Source organism: Myotis lucifugus, unplaced genomic scaffold, assembly GCF_000147115.1.
Source record: "Myotis lucifugus unplaced genomic scaffold, Myoluc2.0 scaffold_14, whole genome shotgun sequence".
In the NCBI taxonomy this organism is placed as follows: domain Eukaryota; kingdom Metazoa; phylum Chordata; class Mammalia; order Chiroptera; family Vespertilionidae; genus Myotis; species Myotis lucifugus.
The window spans coordinates 7,694,596-7,714,902 of NW_005871062.1; the positions used below are offsets into that span (position 1 = coordinate 7,694,596).

Below are 20,307 nucleotides of genomic sequence, written 5' to 3' on the forward strand. Positions count from 1 at the left end.
GAGAGAGGGAGAAAAAAACTAGGGAAAGCCAAGGTAGGAAGGGCAGAAAGGAGAAGAAAGAAGGAGACTAACAGAGAGACCAAGAGAGAGAAATAAGAGGAAGGGAAGGGAGAATCCTGGAGACTGGAGAGATAGAATGGAATGAAGAAAGGAGAGAAAGATGGAAGACAACATCAGAATGTCAGAAAGAACTGAAGGGATGCCAAACCGGTTTGGCTCAGTGGATAGAGCGTCGGCCTGCGGACTGAAGGGTCCCGGGTTCGATTCCGGTCAAGGGCGTGTACCTTGGTTGCAGGCACATCCCCAATGGGAGGTGTGCAGGAGGCAGCTGGTCGATGTTTCTCTCTCATCGATGTTTCTAACTCTCTATCCCTCTCCCTTCCTCTCTGTAAAAAAAAAATCAATAAAAAAAAAAAAAAAAAAGAACTGAAGGGAGACAGAGAGAGGAGGTCGTGGAATGAGAGGGGGAAATGAGAATGGGAGGCAAGAAGCCAAGAGAAACAACAAGCGCAGAGAGAAAGAATTTGAGAGGGCGGGAAAGTATAGATAACAGAGGTTGGTGCTAAGGAGAAGAAGGAAGTAGAAAAGGGTCACATTAATAGAAAAAAGAGGAGAGCAAAAGAGAAAGGGTTGTGTCAGAAACAGGATACAGGAGCTTTGTCCACTAGTCATCTAATTCTGATCACGTCTGGGTCTTAGTTTCCTCAAATGCAAAACAAAAATGCGTACTAGTACTTCAGTGATTTTTGTGACTATTAAATACAATAACGTATGTAAAGAACTTGAAACACTGTAGTCCCCTAATGATTTTTTTATTATTTTGCATATTTATAGGTCTGATGCCAACAATGAGTTTGATGTAGGGAAATCCATTGTCCTAAAAAGCAGCCAAAGGATTCTGTGGCACAGTAATCTCTTCAGGACCAGCCGGTGGCAAGACTTTTCCTTCAAGTGTATTTGTATGGTTTCATTTCAGGTGTTTCCCGGAGGTAGGAAATGTTGAAGTCCATTATTGGGAGAAGGCCTGGGGTGTATCAAGTTCATTTCTGATGGCAGGGAATTTTCAGGTGGCTCACAAATGAGCTGGGAACTAAGGAGACAACAAAGACTGAGATAACATGAATGATGCAGGGGACCTGGAAAAATTATCCTTTATCTAGTTAGGCTATGAAGCAGGCTATGGCTGAAAGGGCTCATCTCTAGGCCCAAGGTCAGGGAAAAGTCACCATATCATATAGGCAAAAGGAAATATTCAGTAAGATAAATATCCACCTTTGGAAATTCCTCATTGGCTACATTACCCCACCTACTCTTCTCTTCCTGTGTTGTAATGTACCCCGCGAATCACAGAAGGACGCCTCAAGAAGTCGAATTAAAGAGTCACATTTATTGCAATCCGGGACTATGAGGGGCCATTCCCAAATCTCATAGTAATAAGATGGTGGCAAAACCAGACTTATATATGCAAAAATCACAAAGGTATTGATTACATCCCAGGGTTTGGAATGAGGCACCTGGCTCGCAAAAAAGCAGATTACAGAAGCAGAATTAAGCATGTTAATTACAGTTTCGGGTCTCGGGGTCACTGAATTGACAGAAATACATTATCTAGAGCCCTTGGGTAACCTGGGTTAAACTTAGGCATGTTATCTAAATTATAGTTCTGGGTCTCCGGATCACTGAGTTGATAGAAACACATTATCTAGAGCCATCGAGGCAATTTAGAGTAATTGCACTGTCCTGGTCTTAGGACCACTGAGTCAACTGGAACGCACCACCTGTGGCCACTAAAACAATTTAGGGTAATTGTGCTGTCCTGTTTCCCAGGTACAGAAGAATGTGCTTCGATAACCAGTAAGATCACAATCAATGGGATAGTCATTCAATCAATAAGTCATTCAATCGAATGGGATGACTTATACAATTTAGAAAATCAAAGTAACCTGTCCATTGTTAAACAAAGCAAATAGGTACCATACTTCACCTGCATCAACAAAAATCCCCAGCAAGTTCTCATGGCTGGAAGAGGAAAACTGCAATAGACTAAACCTCAGCAAGAGAAGAGTTTAGAGGACCTCTGGTTGGAAGATGGGCATAAGGTGTCCATGTCTTCCTTTTCTTGGAGATCAACTAAAGCAACCAGCAAAATCAGAAGCGGAAATGGTATTCTGGGTTAACAGCATTTTTTAAAAAATATGTTTTTGTTGATTTCCGAGAGAGGAAGGGAGAGGGAGAGGAAGAGAGAGATAAAAATATCAATGATGAGAGAGAATCATTGATCAGCTGCCTCCTGCACACCCCTTACTGGGAATGGAGCTCACAACTGAGGAATGTGCCCTTACCCAGAATTGAACCATGACCTCAACAGTATTTTTTTCCAATGTTGTAAAGATGACACTCCACTGTATTCTGGGGTTGTGTAGTTTTTAAGTCTGCTGTAATTCTTAACTTTGTTTCTCTGTAATATTTTTTTTCTGTGGCTACCTTTAAGATTTTATCTTTGATTTTCAGTTAGAATATGATGTATCAATGTGTGTCTTTGATATGTATCCTGCTTAGGAATCTATAACTTTTGGATTTTTTAAATTTTTTTTCAATTATAGTTGACATTTAATATTATATTCGTTTTAGGAATACAGCATAGTGGTTAGAGTTTTATATAACTTGCAAAGCAACCCCCCAATCAGTCACTTGCCACCATACATAGTTATTACAATACTAGAGGCCCAGTGCACGACATTCGTACATTGGAGAGGGGGTTCCCTCAGCCTGGCCTGCATCTGCTCACAGTCCAGGACTCCTCAGAGGATGTCTGCCTGCCATCTTAGGCCTGCTCCCTGCAGTAGGACATCCCCCAAGGGGTCCTTTGTGCTGCCGTGGAGGCGGGAGAGTCTCCCGCCACCACCACTGCTCTCACCAGCCATGAGCCCAGCTTCTAGCTAAGCGGCACTCCCCCTGTGGTAGTGCACTGACCACCAGGGGGAAGCTCCTGCGTTGAGCATCTGCCCCCTGGTGGTCAGTGCACATCATAGCGACCGGTTCTGCCATTCAGTCAATTTGCATATTAGCCTTTTATTATATAGGATTATTAACTATGTTTTCTATGCTGTACTTTACATCCCTATGACTATTTTGTAACTGACAATCTGCTTCTTAATCCCTTCACCTTTTGAAGCCCTCAACCCCTTCCCATCTGGCAATCATCAGTTTGTTCTCTGTATCTATCAGTCTGTTTCTGTTTTGTTTATTTCATTTTTAAGATTTCATATGTAAGTAAAATCATATGGTGTTTATCTTCCTCTGACTTATTTCACTTGCCATAATACTAGTACCCTCTAAGTTCATTCATGTTGTCTATGAGCTTTTTGGATCATGGTGTAGTATATTTCATTGTTTTGGACTATTCAGCCATTCTTTCTTCAAATATTTCTTTTACTATCTCTCTCTTCTGAAATTTCAAATATACTTTTGTTATATTATTCAATATTATTTTACAACCTTTTAATTACTCTTTTCTGTTTTTTTTACACTTTTTTCTCTTTGTATTTTACTTTGGGTAATGTCTGTTAACATGTCTTCTAGTTCATTGACTCTTCTTAGCTGTATCGAGTGTACTGATTAGCTTTTGAAGGCATTCTTCATCTATTACCATGTTTTCTATTTCTAGCATTTCCATTGGACATATATCATTTTTATCTCTGCCAAAATTTGTCTATTTATGTCATCCACTCTTCCCACTAGAACCATTACTATATATGATTAATATTAATCAAAATTATTTTAACTTCCCTCTCTCCTAGTACGAACACTTAGGTTACTTCTGAGATTGCTTTTTATTTTGACAGTGGGTTGGTTTTTCTTCCTTTTTTATGGTTCTCAATTTTTTTATTAAATGCTAGGAATCTTGTGTACAACAGTAGAAATTAAGATAAAAAGAATGGCCCTGGCCAAGTGGCTCAGTCGGTCGGAGCTTCATCCCATACACCAAAAGGTTGTGGATTTGATTCCCAGTCAAGGCACATACCTAGGTTGCAGGTTCCATCCCCCGGTGGGAGAACATATGGGAAGCAACTGATTGATGTTTCTCACATCAATGTTTCTCTCTCTCCCCCTTCTTCTCTCTCTAAAATCAATAAAGACATATTCTTGGGCGAGGATTTTAAAATAAAGATAGAGAGACTGTATGCCTCAAAGTAAGCATATTTCTTCTTCTTCTAGGTCAGTAATATGGGGTAGTGAGTCAGTCTAATCAGTAGTTAAGTCATGTCTGGGTTTTTGTTCTACCTCCAGTACACCACTACTTTCACTTTCCACTAGTGTTACCTTGTGCTTAAGGTGTGGGCTGGAGGGATTTTCTCAATGTTCTTGTTCCACTGTCATCTTCTAGCCTGCCCTTGAACCTGCACCTCTCTCCATGCTTTTGCTCTTCCCCCTACTTGTTGTTACCTGGTGCTTGCTAGTGTGGTGTCTTAACTTTCAAAGCTATTTTATTTTGCAAGCTAATTACACTAGGAACTAAAGTGAAGAAAGTTATGTTTTGTAACTTTGCAAGCTTTTACACTTTTTACTTTGAAGTTGATTATAAATGAAGGATGATGGTGGATAGGATTAGTACAATGGCATCTGACTTACATGATTGAACGGGAAAAGGACAACCAGTGATCTCATTATGCCTTAAAATACAACCATATAATTTAATGATTACACTTGTGTAATCACCACCAAGATTAAGTAATTGAAAATTGCCAGCCTTACAGAAAATGTCTGCATGTTGCTTCCAAATTGTAGCCCTTCTCCTCCCCACAGGTGACCACAGGTCTGACCTGCATAGTCATTCCTTTTTTATACCAGTGTCTCTCTAAGTATGGTCTGGCATGAGCATCATCTGGAAACTTGTCAGAAATGCAAATTCTTGGGCCCTTCCCCAACCCAGTACTGCCGGGAGCCACAGTACACCTTCACATTTTTCTGTGGGATGCATACTTATGTGATTAAAGTACGAGGCAGTGATTCTCAAACTTTACCTCCTACCAGCATGGCCCAGGTGACCTGTTAAAACAAAGATGCTGGGCTCTACACTAGAATTTCTGATGACTTCCTGCTCTTGTCTGTTTTAGTCACTGAATCTACATCTCCAGGTATACTTGACTGTGTGCTAGTCATTCCACTGGTATGTGAAATGTTATAGGAACAATTGTGAGGCCTGGAATGAAAACACTTTGTTCCAAAGAGTATTTGCATTTGCTTCTGCCAGGCACCTAGGGACACACCCAGTCTGTACCACCTGCTCAAAGTTTGGCATTTCCTGGACAACTCCAGGGATCCTTTATTTTTTAATTCTCTTTAGATCATTCCAGTTCTTGTTCACCTTCACTCTGGGATCCTGGAGCCCAGATTGTTGTAGTGGAAGATTTCCTCTCAGATTCCGCAACTCTGCGGACCCAGGGCTCTGTTTTCTATGCCCTCCTGTGTCCTGAAAGGCCATGAGAATGGAGGTTCTAACTTTCTGAGATGAGCTAGAGCTATCAGGGAAAAGGGGGCTTCAGACCTGTTTACTTCTCTAGATTGACTTTACTTTTGGCTTGATCATCCTTACTATTTTATAATCTCTTTGATGCTTTTAAAATAGTTTTTAAAAATATTTTTTAGCCCTAACCGGTTTGGCTCAGTGGATAGAGCGTCAGCCTGCAGACTGAAAGGTCCCAGGTTAATTCCGGCCAAGGGCATGTACCTTGGTTGCGGGCACATCCCCAGTAGGAGGTGTGCAAGAGGCAGCTGATCGATGTTTCTCTCCCATCGATGTTTCTAACTCTCTATCCCTCTCCCTTCCTCTCTGTAAAAACTCAATAAAATATATTTTTTAAAAAATATTTTTTATTCAATCTTTTAGTTGTTTTTGGCGATAGGACTGATGCAAACAACCTGAGCCATCATTACCAGAAATGGGAAATCTAAAAAAAATAAATTATTAATGCATAGCATTTTTCCAACATAGTGTGGTTTTTCCCAAAACATTAAAAATCCATGGATGTCTATTATATCCTTGAAAAAAACTTCTGTTTGTACAGGAGGGTTTTGGTACAAAACCTCTCCTTGTGAAAAGATTCCCAGGGCTGCATATTTATGACCTTTAACCACTCCAGAGAGCTCTGCTATTTACTAGTGGGCTCCCAGGAATGCCTCCCACAACATCAGAAAGCCTCACAGAAGGCAGAGATGTGCCCGGTACAGACTCTGTTCCGCAGCCTGTGGCACTTTCTATGAAATGTAAATTTCCCAAGACTTTAACGAGGGCGCACCACATTTAGAAAGCATGGGTGGCTTGTGCTCGTATCCTTAGGAAGGCTTCTGTCTGGGATAGCATATGGAATGCCCCCAACTTTATTTACTGTCAATTCTAAACATTTGATGGATAATATTGTTATTGGAAAACTCAAGTTCAGCTGCTTGCTGCTCCAAAACTAATGCTTGAGAAATAGGTGTTGGGTCGAAAGGAAAGGTTGCTATGTTCAGGAAGCCAGCAGCCTGGGAGGATGGCGGACTAATGTCTGAAGACCACCTCTGAAGTTCCAGAGCAAGCAGAAGGGTTTTAAGGTGAAAATCGCAGGAGCTGCACACTGGTCAGTGCTCAGCCAGCATGCAGTTCATCATTTTCTTTTTCTTTTTAAAATATAGTTTTATTGATTTCAGAAAGGAAGAGAGAGGGAGAGAGATAGAAACATCGATGATGAGAGAGAATCATTGATTGGCTGCCTTCTGCACACCCCACACTGGTGATCAAGTCCGCAACCCGGGCATGTGCCCTGACTGGGAATTGAACCGTGACCACGCTGGCTGGGCCACTTCATTGTTTTCTTGATCATGAGAGTCACCAGGCTGCTGGCTTCCTGCTGTAATATTTGCTCACTATTGCCACCTTAGGGTTGGAAAAAAACAATCCCTTTGTCACCACACATCCATATAGCTTGCATATCTAACATTGTCTGTAGTAGGACTATGCTGCCATAATTTAATTTTAATTACTCTCAGCATCTCAAACTTAGACCTCTTTTTGCACCCAAATCCTCTTATTTTTTATTTTATTTTATTTTTTTGGAATCTCAAATTTATTTATTTATGTTTTTAATTTTATTGTTTAAGGTATTATAAATAGTAGTACATATGTCTCTCCCTCCACCCCCTCCCCCACTGACCTCATCCAAATCCTTTAAAAAAAAACAATTATGCCTCTTTGCCCAAAGTTTAGGGCTTGACATTTCTCATTAATGGAAGGTCTGAGATCCTCTGGTGGAGTGGTGCCATCCAATTTGAAAGCAATTCAGTAGACAGCAAGTTGGCCACTTTTGACAATTAGGTTAAAAAAATAATATCCACAGCTACTAGCTTTTAAAATAAGAGTAATTAATGTACCATTAGATGGTTTTTACAACATATGGCCTGTTTTAAATGTGTATTTTTATATTTTAAGTTTTATGGAGATGAATTACTGTCTTTTTAGATTCCTATTTATTGTTGACCAGTTATTCTAGCTTTGCTTTATTTGTAATAGTGGAACATTGGAGGATTTAAGATCGCAAATATAAAGGTTATTGCAACAACTTACAAAGTTCCAAAGTCGTCACGTATTGCTTAGATGAATTGTGGTTACAAAATAGTATCTACAAATGATTCATGTTATAGAAAGATCATTTCTGTTTGTACCTATATATTATCTGGAAGGCTGTTACATCAAGCTGTCATTTTTTCCCTACATAACTGGGATGATATATTTTTTTAGTGTTCTATGCTTTTATTTAATCTTTCTGCAGTGAGCTATTAACTCTTTATAAGAACATTTTTTTAAAAGATGAAAAAGTTCTTCTTGATGGACATTTAATAAGAGAAGCAGGAGAGTGTTTCTAAAAAATGAACAGCAGGAACTAAGGGACACTTGCTTTTGTCCCTGAGACACCAGTATAGCCAGAGGACTCAGACTGCTAGGCTCTGTTCCTGAGCTGCCTGTGGAGCCTGAATGACCAGCCCTAGCTGTGATGCTGGGGGTGCTTTCTTGCCTGCTTGTACTTCCTCATGTTATCTTACCCCGTCTCATGTTAACATGTCTCTCTGGTCCTTAAAAACTGTACTTTCACCCTGGCTGGCATGGCTCAGTGGTCAGAGCATTGGCCTGTGCACCAAAAGGTCATGGGTTTGATTCCTGTCAAGGGCACTTACCTGGGTTGCAGGTTCCATCCTGGACCACATGGGGGAGACAACTAATCTATGTGTATCTCCCATTCATCTTTCTCTCCTCTTTCTTTCCCTCTTCTCCTCCCCCTTCCTTTCCATTCTCTCTGAAAATCAATGGAAAAAATATCCTCAGGTGAGGATTAAAAAACAAAACAAAACAAAAAACCCCCACTGTACTTTCCTTTATTCAATAAACACTACAATCTGAGTTATATGTTAAACCCCTGAGTAATAGCTGAGACTATACCAATAAGCCAGACAGATCTTCATAGAATTACAGTCTGTGGTGAGAGGGAGAGAGGCTAATCAGATCATAGAGATGTATAGAATGGGACACAATGGGACAAGGACTAGGAAGGAATACGCTGCTGAGAGGTGGAGTTACTGGGCAAGTGGGGACATCCACGTTACATTATGCAGTCAATATGCATTCAGAACTCAATTTAACTGAGAACTACAAGAGGGGCAATAGTCAGATATGTGATGATTGTGGTTGGGGGAGCAAGTAGTTAAGAGGAAACAGCATGTGTGAAGGCCCTGAGCAGCAAAGAGCCTTGTAGACTTAAGGACATGAAAGGGTGATGGCGAGAGAACAAAAAGCAAAAATAAATAAATAAAAGGTAATAAATAAATAAATAAATAAAAGCAAAGAGAATGGCTCTAGATGAGCTTGCAGAGTTAGCTGAGGCCAAGTTGCACAGGACTGTAATTTATGATAGGATTTTGTCTTCTTTCCTAAGCAATCAAACTGTTGAAAGGTTTTGAGCTGAAAATGCCTTCATTAGGTTTATTTGCATCCTGGCTGTTGTATGGGAAATGGATTAGAGGAAGAGACAAGAATGGGATTGGAAAGAACAGGGATTAGTAGAGAGTCAGCCACAGTGTTAGTCACTCATGTTGCTAATCTATCTAAAGGAGACTGTATCCAGAAGCAAGTATAGATCTGGCCCAGAATTTGTAACCTTGCCTAGGAGAGTTAGCAGTCTCTGCTCTTGAAATGGCCAGTCATCTTCACTCTTCTCTTTAGGAGTTCCCATGTTTTTCATAGATAAACTTTTGGACAGTAGTCACATCAGAGAGATATGAGGTAAACCTTTCACTCTTTCCCAAAGTATTGAAGCCACAGCCATAAAAAGACTTGAACAAATAATGAGAGCTTACTTACTATGTGCCAGGCACTGTAGTAGGCACTAGCAATTTACTCAGTGAATGAGTAAAACCAGAGTCCCTATCTTCACGGGACTTACTGGACTGGAAGCAAATACGAAAATCTTGCAAATGTAATTACAAACTGTGAGATAAGCACGTTTACTTGTCAGCCACTTAAAAAAAATCTTAAGGTAATACTCTTCATGATCCCAGACCCAGGGCTACCTTGTGAGATTGTGCTTTTTGAGTGTCGCACAAAGACGCCTGGCCCGGAGTGTTAACGGGGACTGAAACTCTACTAGAAATCCCCTTGCCAAGCCACACCGTTGTGCAAGGCTACATCTGTGCAGAGCAAGAGTATGTTTTTCTTTGTACCAAGGTGTCAAATAGGTCAGCTCATCTCTTCCTCTGGTATTAGGAGGGGATTCCCTAGACTTCAAATAGAGTGGGAGGCTCTACCTTATAAACGTATCCCTGCCCTGTGCACAGAAATGTATCTGAGGTGAATGTCAGAGGCATGAGCAAGTGTAATTGTAGGTTCAAAAAAAATGCTGCCTCTCAATAAATCTACCTGAAATCTGACCTCATCCACCGCATCAGTGCTGTGTGGCACCCTGAAAAGCTGAAGTTGGTCACTCACCCTGCTTTTTTTTTTCCTGTGAGGAGAGCTCTTTCTAACTAGGAATCACCCTCTTGGCACTGAGCAATGCCAGCTTGTGGGATGGGAAGATGCAGGCAAAATGAAGCTATCTTCCTTCTCTTCTTGTGCAGTTATGCTCAGGCTCTCTGTTCCACAGGGTTTCTTAAGTAGACTCCAGAGCTCTCTCGGAGCTGTTTGTATTCGTGGCTAGCTGTCTAATTATTGACCTTTGTGTCGGTACAGAGGCAGGGTCTCCTATGGTGCATCTTGGTGATGTCACTCTAGTTGTCATTATTACTGTTATTTTTGTAACTCTATCAAGTGACACCAGGATGGGGCACAGTATATGTACACCAATATTTATTAGTTGGATGAACAAGTGACTGGGTGGATGGATAGATGAAGAACACATTTAATATACTTTTTTAAAGTTCTAAAAGAAGAGGATGCAAAGGCATAGCTGGCAGGATTAGTGGACATTAGATTCCAAGAGTATAAAATGAACTTCAGGTATGGCCTACAGAGTCTGTGCTAAGTAAAGGTTGCTTAGTTAGGCAAGAGCAGAAACTTCAATGTAAGGATCATTTAAAAAAGTGTTACCACTCTTGAATTGTGGGCTGGCCGCGCTGGTATCCTTCCAGCTGGTAAACATGAAATACTGCTGTGTGGCTTCTGATGGAATTTACCATGGTCTGATGAGAAATAACTCACATGCATGAAGCTGAAGGGGGAAAAAGCTGAGATTACGCACTGCTGGCCAAGTATAACAGACAGTGAGATCAGCATGGTCACCGCAGGCCAAACCACCAACTCCCTGCTCTTGGTAAGCACTGCCTGGGGCATTATAATCTTCTATGGGTGGATTGCTTTATTGTGAAAGAGGCTGCTCAGGGCTTCTCTGTGTTTTTACTTCCACCTAGAACTCTCCATTGAATACTTTATTACTCAGTGCTGCCCAGGGCTACACTTTGCCTGTGAGATATGTTCCAAGAATGGGATGCTTCTCCTTTGGGAAAGCGGTATTCATGTAGGAACACAGCAGGTATTTCCCTTTTGATCTCCTTCCATGGAGATTTGTGAAGGCTCACGGCCTTTGTCTCAACCTGAGCTGCTGAGTGGAGCAGACTCTCAGCCATTTTTGTGCCTGTGCCTATGACTGTTTCTTTTCCAGTCACCTAATCGTGCCTTCAGACAGACCTTTGGCAAGTGGACTTTGGAGTGCGATGAACTTTATGTAGCTTTTTCTCACCTGCTCCAAGGCTTCTTCGATGTTTCTTTGGCAAGAGGTGAAGACAAACATCTGAAGAAGCACAGAAAGCGCTTCGGGTGATGCCAGGACCTGAGCCTTCCGTGCTGGCGCTGTTTGTTCAGCTGGGCCGGCCCACCTGTAGGCTGCCCCACAGCAGAGATGTTGTCATTAGAGACAAGCACAGACTCCATCGCCACAGGAAGATTTAGAGCCACTGTAATTTAGAACGCACAGATCTCAGTTCCCAAACACACTGAAATCTGTTTTTCTGTCGTTTCTATTTTGAGCTCCCATTCTACTGGGATCCTGGCAGAAAACCAATCTCAGTCAATATGGCATTACATCTGAGTTCCGGGGAACACACAGCACTAAGGAATTGGGTGCAGGGGTCGGGGGTACAGTCTTTGGTGTTACCTGGCTACTCAGGTGCCCTTCACTCATGATCTTCATCAGGAAGGGAATCTCCTCAAGGCTGCCTCAGGTCTCATCTGCCTGGACTCCCATCCCTGCCTGGAAGCCACATCCTCCAAGGAAATCATTCCCAGGGCTTTTGGCTGGGGAGCTGGACACAGGACCCTCTCTCTAGGCCCTCAGACAGCCACAACCCTTTCACTATCCTTTCCAGACCCAGGGGACTCTATTGTAGGTGGGGAGTTATAAGCTGGAGTACTTGCTAGAGCTGCTGTAACAAACTACCACAAACTGGGTGGCTTCAACCACAGCAATTTATTTTCTTACAGTTCTGGAGGCTAGAAGTCTGAGATGGAGGTGTCATCAGGGTTGGTTCCTGCTGACAGCTCTGAGGGCTCTGAGGGAGAATCTTCCACGTCTCTCTTCCCTAGTTTCTGGTGATTTGCTGGCAATCTTTGGCTTGTAGGAGAGGTATTGTCAAACCAGTCTTAAAAATTCCCTTTGAAAGGTCTATGTAATTCCAGCCCCTGTGTGGGTTGGAATGTGTGGGTTTTATCATCATTTCCTTCTTGATCTTTGAGATCAATCTCTGATTCGATCTCTGCCTGTGTCTCCACATGGCAATCTCTCTACACGCATGTCTATCCCCCAAATTTCTATAAGGACACCAGTCACATTGGATTAGGGGCTCACTCTACACCAGCATGACTTCATTTTAACTAGTTACCTCTGCAATAATTCTACTTCCAAGTAAGTTCACATTCTGAGGCATAAGAGATTAGGACTTCAACATATGAATTGAAAGGTATATATGCAACCCATAGCAAAAGGTATGGAATTCCTTCTCCCCTTATTCCTGCTTCTCCTCAGGATCTTTATCCAAACATTTTGGTTATTCCCTTAGGATATCATTCCTTTAAGGGTTTTAGGTTCTTGGAAACCAAGGTAAGTACCATCCTTTTATTTTGCTTTCACCCAAGGTGCTGCACAAACAACAGCTTTGTCATGTGAATCCAAGCAAAAGCAAAAGAAAGGCGAATCAATAAACCAGTCAGTATCTCACAGATGCTATCCTGACACGTAAGTGACCATTCCTTTTCCTGGAGCACTGCAGAAGGGCTAGTGGGGGCAGATTTGGGGATTCGGGATTCCAGCCGTGTCCTCTTTGGAGATAAGAGGTGACAATCAGTTGTTCCCTTATCAAGTAAGAAGAGAGGGACAAACTTTTTAAAAAAAAACATTTATTTAAAATTTTACATAAGCTTTGAATAATTCAAAATTAGCTTAGGCATTTTTCAGAAGATGCCTCAACTCCAAATCATGTCAACAGCTATTTGATTGGTGAAAGGATTAGAGGACCTCATGATTACTGTGGGAGACAGAACCCCTTAGAGACAGGGGAGTTCCAATTTTTAAATTATCTGTAGCACATATTAAACATCTCACCAAATTAACAGTGTGTGCATTTTACCAGAGTTTCTATGTAGAGCACAGAATCACACTTAAATTAATTTGATCCCTTATATTAATAATAACTAAAAGCTAGCATCTACCCAGTGTAGTCTCAGTGTCCACGCCAACATCTATCTCCTGAGGATGGAATGACACGTTCCTCTGCACTCAGTGTTCATGATTCAAAGGTTGCAATGAGTGAGTCAAATAAGAAAAGCAGGCCAGGAATTTATGGGTCCCGGGAGGCAGGTAAAACTAGTTCCACAGAAATTAGTGGCCCAAGTGCTCCTCCCGCCCATTCCCAAGCAGAATCAGGCCTGGGCTGGGCTGCAGGCAGGGAAGAGTAGGGGCGTGTTCTGCCCCCTCCACTGCCTCGGATAGTCTCCTGATTGTTCGTTCCAAACAGGGTAGTTGTTGTTCCCCAATAGGTCAGTTAATTCCCTAAGGACAGGACCCGATCTCTGGCCTCCTTCAAAGCAGGGTGCTGCCCAGGTGTGAGCACAGAGCAGGTCCTTAGTAAGGGAAGGAAGGAAACTGTCATGTACTGAGCACCTATTAGGTGCCAGGAACAGAGTCAGGGCAGGCGTTTCATGTGACCCTCACAACAGCACTGTGAAATAGGTTCATCACGCCCATTTTACAGATGTGGAAACAGAGGCTCAGACAGGAAAACTTGCCCAGGGTGGCATGGCTAGTAAATAGAAGACTGCCCCTGACCACTTGCTAGAGAGGCAGCAGGGGAGGCCATTTGATCACCTTGTGAAAATCAGTTATGGTCTCTAAGGTTCTGACCTCAGAGAGCAACTTTAAGTTCTCGGGAACCATATCCCCACTCCCTGAGAGACCTTTCACAGAAAGCCCATGAAGGTCAAAGACATCGAGGTCAGGATACTTTTAAAGGAGAAAATGCTTAGAAGTATTCTGGGAGGGGGAGGGCCACTTTAAAGGGAAAAAACAAGATGATAGAGGGAGGTTTGGGGTGAGCATTAAAAAGGAAGAGGTGGATACAGTGTACAATACAAACCCAGCTAGTAGGATAGGCTCAGGGCAGGCCAAGCTGAGCCTAGAGAAATAAGGGTTTTGGCAATGTTCTTGTATCTTCCATGGGGCTGCACTTGTTGCCTCACACATGGATTGGGATTTCCCTCAAAAAAAATTTGAGCCTGAAAGTTCAGGCAGACCCTAGAGAATAAATATGGGTAATAAAGGCTGAAAGGAAAACATAACTTGACATGTTCCCCTTCTTTCTCTAAAACCCATTCCTTGGCCCCCGCTCTGTGAAGCCCTCTATGACCCACAGACACAGTGTGTGCTCCTCCTCCTCAGGGTACACAGACAGACAGACAAACAGCAAGCCCACCTCTCTACAGGCCCCCAGGGCACTGAGCTCACTGCATCCTACTCGTCTGTCTTTCCTACTGAACTGTGAGCAACTTGAGGATGGAGACCATACATTTCTGTAGCTACATCTCCATATGGAAAGAGATGTGGGTTCATCAAGACCCTTTGCACATAGGCACCCAGGCCGAGGGACCAGCCAAACAGCCTGAATGATAGGACACTGCCTCTCCCAAGGGCATGGACCTTGGGAGCAACTTCCTTCTGGAGGAATTGAGCATATTTCCTACACCCTGTAGCACTTACTTGCCCCCCCCCCCCCAACTCCCTTCCCCAGAGCCACCCTATAGACATCATCATAATTAGTGAGAATTTCTTTCAAACATGAAATCAATGTCTAAGTGCAGATTTCAAGCAACATAGAGTGCTGGTTTGTGAGAATAGCATTATTCAGGTGGAGAAAATAGCCCCCAGTTTGGGCAACCCTGGTAGGAAAGGTAGGTCTTACATTTACCCTTGTGGAAGGAGGGGAGGACTCTGTCTGGAAAGAGTGCTAGGTGTGTGTGCAGGGGGTTTTGGGCTCACACACTTCTATGGCTATAGGGCAGGCTGGGCCTAGTTCCTCGCCCTTGGTTTCCTGAAGCCCCAGGGCCCTTGCTGATGGAAGGCCTAGAGTGCAAGGAGCAGGCAGGGGCTGTTCGGGAACATGGTCTTCCCAGGCCCAGGGTGGCCAAGAGACGGGCTATAAAATGCCCAATGGAGAAGGGTGAGGGCACCTGGCCAAGGAGCCCATGCTCAGCAGTGAATGCTCCGGAAGCCAGGCAGTGTGGCTTTTCCAAGCAGGTAAATGTCCTCGTCCACGCCCTGGTTGAGGTACTTCACCATATTCTTCTCAAAGAGGAGCGGGTGGTAGGCACCCATCGTGCAGGCGCTGTCGAAGAACTTCTGGTAGTAGTGGCACACGTCAGTCTTGCGCTTGGATGGCAGGAACTCGTAAATATCCACCTGGTCACACAGCGTCATCATGATGATGATGCCTGCAGAGGGGAGTAAGAGGTTAAGTCCTGCCCGACAACCCACCCTGCTCCTCGGAGCTCTGCCCAGTGAGTCCACAGCTCATGACCCCAAATTTGGGGAGACATCTATCTGGATTTCTTAGTTATTCTTATGATTCTCAACATGAGTACTTCTGGTAAGCCAATCTGGCAGGCTGTTCCTTGCAGGTCACTGAGCCTGATTCACGTTTGTATCCCTAGCACGTAGGCCAGAACCCGGTGCATGGCAGGTCCTCCCTAAACACCAGCGGATTGATGGACTGCATCCATCATCAATGCATTTATCTATGTAAATGAGCTATGTGAAGAGAGAGGACAAGGTGACTGAGAAGACAGTACCACCACAGGGACATAATACTTTCTAGCATTTTTATATCCCGAAGGAACCTCTTAGATGGTGTTATTTGGGACAAGGTGTTTCTTATGGTACTTGCAGGAAACAGTGTGAAGAGGGAAGACTTTTCTCCCTCAGCTGGGAGGAGGGACATATGGAAGTTGGAGCACCCCATGGTCTGTGTTGATGGGCTCTGCTCATTCATGTAAAGATTGGAGCCGAGGAGGTGGGACCACGTTGGTGCTCTCAGGGAAGCGGTGCAGACACTGAGATGCTACCACCCACACCTGTCCCCACCTGGGTCAGTCATCTCGTGCAGGACATGTCCTTCAGGTTCTTCATCTGCCTCAACAGGGTTATCTACCTACCTCCTACCACACAGGTCATTATTGTTAGGATGCAATAAGATCATGGCTCTGAGACCCCTTTTGTCAACATAAATATAGGGAAACTTTATGATGGAACAGTTCCCACTAACAGCAAAACTATAAAAACTGCTGCAGCAACTTTGTTCCAAAAGAATCAGATATGGGGAAAGCCCTCTCTCTCTGCCCTCTGGCTGCCCCTGGTCCAATGGGGGAGAAAAGATACATTTGCAACTAAGGAATGTAGGCACAGCAGGGGTGCTAGAAATTATGAGATAGAGCACCTCCTATGAGAGAGGGCTCAAGTAAACCTTCCAGAGCACGGTGTGGGGGATGGCAGGGGCTATGGCCATGAGGGATGGGCAAGAGGGGAGGATTGGTGGTGGAGGGAACAGCATGGAAAAAGGCAGGGCAGTAGAGAAATATGTTCCCCATAATGCTTCCCCAACTATTCCTGCTCAAAGGGCTCCAAGATGAGCCCCAAATGCACCCATTCAAAAGTTGAAGAGAAAGATATGAAGATGTGAAACCGGAAGAGCCCCCATCTATTTCTATAAGGAGTACCTCTCATATTAAACACTTATTTGTTCATTTACTCAGGGAACATTTTCCACAGGGCTGTCCTGTGCCAGACTCACAAAAGATGAGTCAACCATAGTCCCCACCCTGAGGGAGTTTGCAATCTAACAGGGGAGGTCACAGTCCCCGCCCTTGAGGGAGTTTGCAGTTTTATAGGGGAAGTGGAAAGGCAAATGAAACAATGGTGAATGGTTGGGGCCGTTGGTGGAAAGTAGTCCGCTCAAGGGCCCAGAGGAGGGAGCTTCCCTTCCTGTGCAAATACCAAGCCTAGAACCTTGTGGAAATTGCCCATGGTCCAGCTAAACTAAAAGTGAAAGGGAGGTAAGGCAGACATTCCCTGAAGGCCAAGAGAACTGAAGAAAGTCCCAGAAGAAAGTCTATAGCCAGCATTCAGAACCCCTCTCTACTCTGACCCCCAAGCCCACTCCACATCAGCTCCCACAGCTCCATTCATGGCTCCCAAACGCAGTCAAACTTCACTGCTCATTCTCTCAGGGCCACAACTAGGGTGTTCACTAGCATGAACAATTTTTTTAATTCTAAATAAAGTATTATTGATTCTTCCTTTATCCCCAGATTTCAATATGGCTCAGCATATTATTATTCATCTTGTCTTTATTTAAAATTTTGATGTTTCATTCATCATACAATTTTGCATTGTGATTTTTTAAAAATATTGTGTAAAGATAGTATCTTGTTCCTGAATTTTTGGGCACCTGTGTAAGTGGTATGGCTGATGTCAGTGTATCGCTCTCCTCAACAGAGCCCTGCCCTGTTCTCTCTGTGTTACCACCTCCCCTCTTGTCTGTGCTTCACTCCACCTCCACCTGACAAATCTGCCCCTCTCACAGGCCTGATGCAAAGCTACTCCTCCACAAAGCTCTTGGACTGTCCACTCTTTCCTGTGGCACCAGGGTGGTCGCTCCCTCCTCGCACAAATTGAATGCTACCTCAAGCACCTGACTGAACTCTCCCACTGCACATCCTAAAGAAAAGGGAGTCTATCTTATTAATCTCTGTAACTTAGCTGGAAACTGGCATAGTGTACAAATCCAGCAAAAACACAGCAATTGTTTGGTGAACGAATGAATGAACGAACGAGACCCCAGGAGAAAGCTAATCTCCTCTATAAACAAACACGAGAGGTCTTTCCCAGACATGGACTCACCGAGCATCCCAGAGGACGGGGGATTTGGCTGAATCTCCTCTGGGGAGATTTCTTGAATGATGTCCCACAGCTCCCAGGGCATCTGGGGTCTGAGGATGTAAAAGGGCTGATCAGGATGCAGTTTACGATAGCTCTTGTAGTTATCAAAGAATCTGTAGTCGGGATTCTTGTACCACTGAAAAAGAAGGAAATGATTTGTCTCAAGGGGAGAAGTATGCCAGTGTTACTGCTGCCTCAGGCAGTCGTCCTCATCTGGGGACACGGGCGCGGGGGGGGGGGAGGAGCAAGGCAGAATCCTGAGGCATGGCCCCTCCGATAGAGAAAATTTCAGACTTCCCTCCACATCACAGCTCTCAATGATAGCAGGGAGAGCCAGCATGTAGCTCACAGGGGATTTTGAGCATGGTGATCCTGGAACAGCTTCAGATGTAAAGATCATATTATCTGGGAATGATATCAGTGCCGAAAGGGGCCCTGGCACCATCGAATCCCACCCTCATTTTTATTTTTATGGGGGCAAAGATCAGTGCAAGACCGTGGAAACTGAGGAGTGAGGGTACAAAAGATCACCAGAGCTTGTCAGCTACTGCTATGTCCAAATTGCAAATTCAGTGTCCCAAGAGCCGTGTTCTCTGTCCTTCCTGAAGCCATTCTCCTGTGGCCACTGCAGCCCACACCAGAGAGAGGCCAACTGCCACGCATGACAGTGAGAGGGCCATTCTGGACAGGCCGAGTCCAGCAGGCCTGACACTCTCGTCTTCTTCCCTTGAATGAGCTGATGTTACAGATCTGGCCCTTTGCCTAGGAAATCAAGTCCTGAAAGACGTGACTTTCCCTCTCCACATTCAGTTTCCTCATCTGTAAATGGAAAAAAGCCACACTTCTGTCTACTTCCTCATGTTGTTATGAGAGTGAAATGAGGAGAATTCTGGAAATTGAAAGTGTGGGACAAGGGTGGTGACACGATTTATAGGACTAACTAGAACCCCAGTGCACGAAATTTGTGCACAGGTAGGGCTCCTAGGCCTGGCCGGTGATTAGGACTGATCTGTGGGGTGACTGGGGGGGGGGCGACTGAGGGGGCCCCGCTGGCACCCGCCTTGGCTGGCCTGGGGCCTGCAGGCTGGGGGCAGCTCCTGCATTGAGTTTCTTCCCCCTGATGGTCAGTGTGCATCATAGCGACTGGTCGTTCCACCGGTCATTCTGCTGTTCAGTTGATTTGCATATTAGGCTTTTATTATATAGGATAGTAACCACTGTCTATTCCTGCTGATGCTCTTCAAGAATATTCTCACCACACAGATAGCAAAAGAGCCACTGTTCCTCCTGCGACAAACCATCGTTAGGAGACCAATAGAAGGCAATGCGGACCAGAGCACAGGGAGCACTGGTGCAGGACAGTAATACGTCTGAACTGCTGTCCAGATGAAGTAGGGTAGCACAGCCAGTCCTCCCGGATGGCCCAGGTCAGCCAGGAGCTTGGGAAAAGCTATTGGCAAACAAGAGACTCAATCCCTGTTTCCGAGGGACACCCACTTACCTTGGGGATATCTGAATGGTAAACAGACGGGTCCCACACAATCAGGATTCCCTCATTGTACAAACTGTCTGTGAGGAAGTTCTGTTCTGTGGTGACCAACTGCAGGAAGAAACAGACAAGCTGTCACCTGGACATGGACATGTAAATGTTTGATTTGTCCCACATCACAAGGACCACCTGAGACCTCCGAGCCCCACGAGGCTTCTAGGTTTTCGTGCAGCACTTAACTTCAGTGAGAAGAAGGCAAAGATTCCGAACTGTGTGGCCCTCAAAGGGCATTTTGTCATAATGAATCAGCCATAAAGCAGAGAGGGTTGTACTCAGACTTGGAGATTACTGGGTGAGGGTATGGTGAAAAAGGCTTATGGATAGTTCCCTGCAGTTATACTTCATAGGAGGGGCAAGGGGATGAGCTTTAAAGTCAGGATCTCATTTAATCAACATAGTCCCTAGAAATCCTTTTAATCACCTATAAAGTCCAGTACAGTGTCTACAGATTGTGAGGAAACAGACATAGCATCTCTCATGAGTCCCACACGGCCACTGATTTCTGCATCGTTGGAACGGAGGGCTGTGTCTGTGGCTGAGCACCAAATGAAGTCATCAGTCTGTGTGTAGGGGCCATGGTATATACAAAAACATGCACCTCTAAACACGAGAATCTCACCAGGCTGGTGAGATGCTCATACATAACCTGCTGGAGACCAGTCACAGCTCCTCTCCTCCCTCATATTCCCAGGCTTCCATACTGGCCTGCAAGCGATAGTTAAAGCCCATTGGGCAAAATGTGACTATCATAAG

The 20,307-nt window shown here is 44.2% G+C and overlaps 1 protein-coding gene across 9 annotated transcripts in view; it reads right to left on the bottom strand.

The window, feature by feature from the left end:
• Window positions 1-796: 796 nt before the first annotated feature.
• ST6GAL1 (ST6 beta-galactoside alpha-2,6-sialyltransferase 1) overlaps window positions 797-20,307 on the bottom strand; it is a 128,448-nt gene continuing 108,937 nt past the window's right edge. For 5 of the 9 annotated variants that reach the window (XM_006084795.3, XM_006084797.3, XM_023750569.1 and 2 more), the window contains 3 exons: window positions 19,507-19,605; window positions 17,967-18,141; window positions 12,900-15,502 (listed from right to left, as the gene is read on the bottom strand). In XM_006084795.3, the coding sequence (XP_006084857.1) occupies window positions 15,261-15,502; window positions 17,967-18,141; window positions 19,507-19,605 (516 nt within the window). In that variant the 3' untranslated portion in view covers window positions 12,900-15,260. Of the gene's footprint in view, window positions 1,091-11,264; window positions 11,479-12,002; window positions 12,203-12,899; window positions 15,503-17,966; window positions 18,142-19,506; window positions 19,606-20,307 lie in introns of those variants that run through there. The other 4 variants (XR_002828220.1, XR_002828221.1, XM_023750566.1 and 1 more) reach the window with 4 other exon arrangements.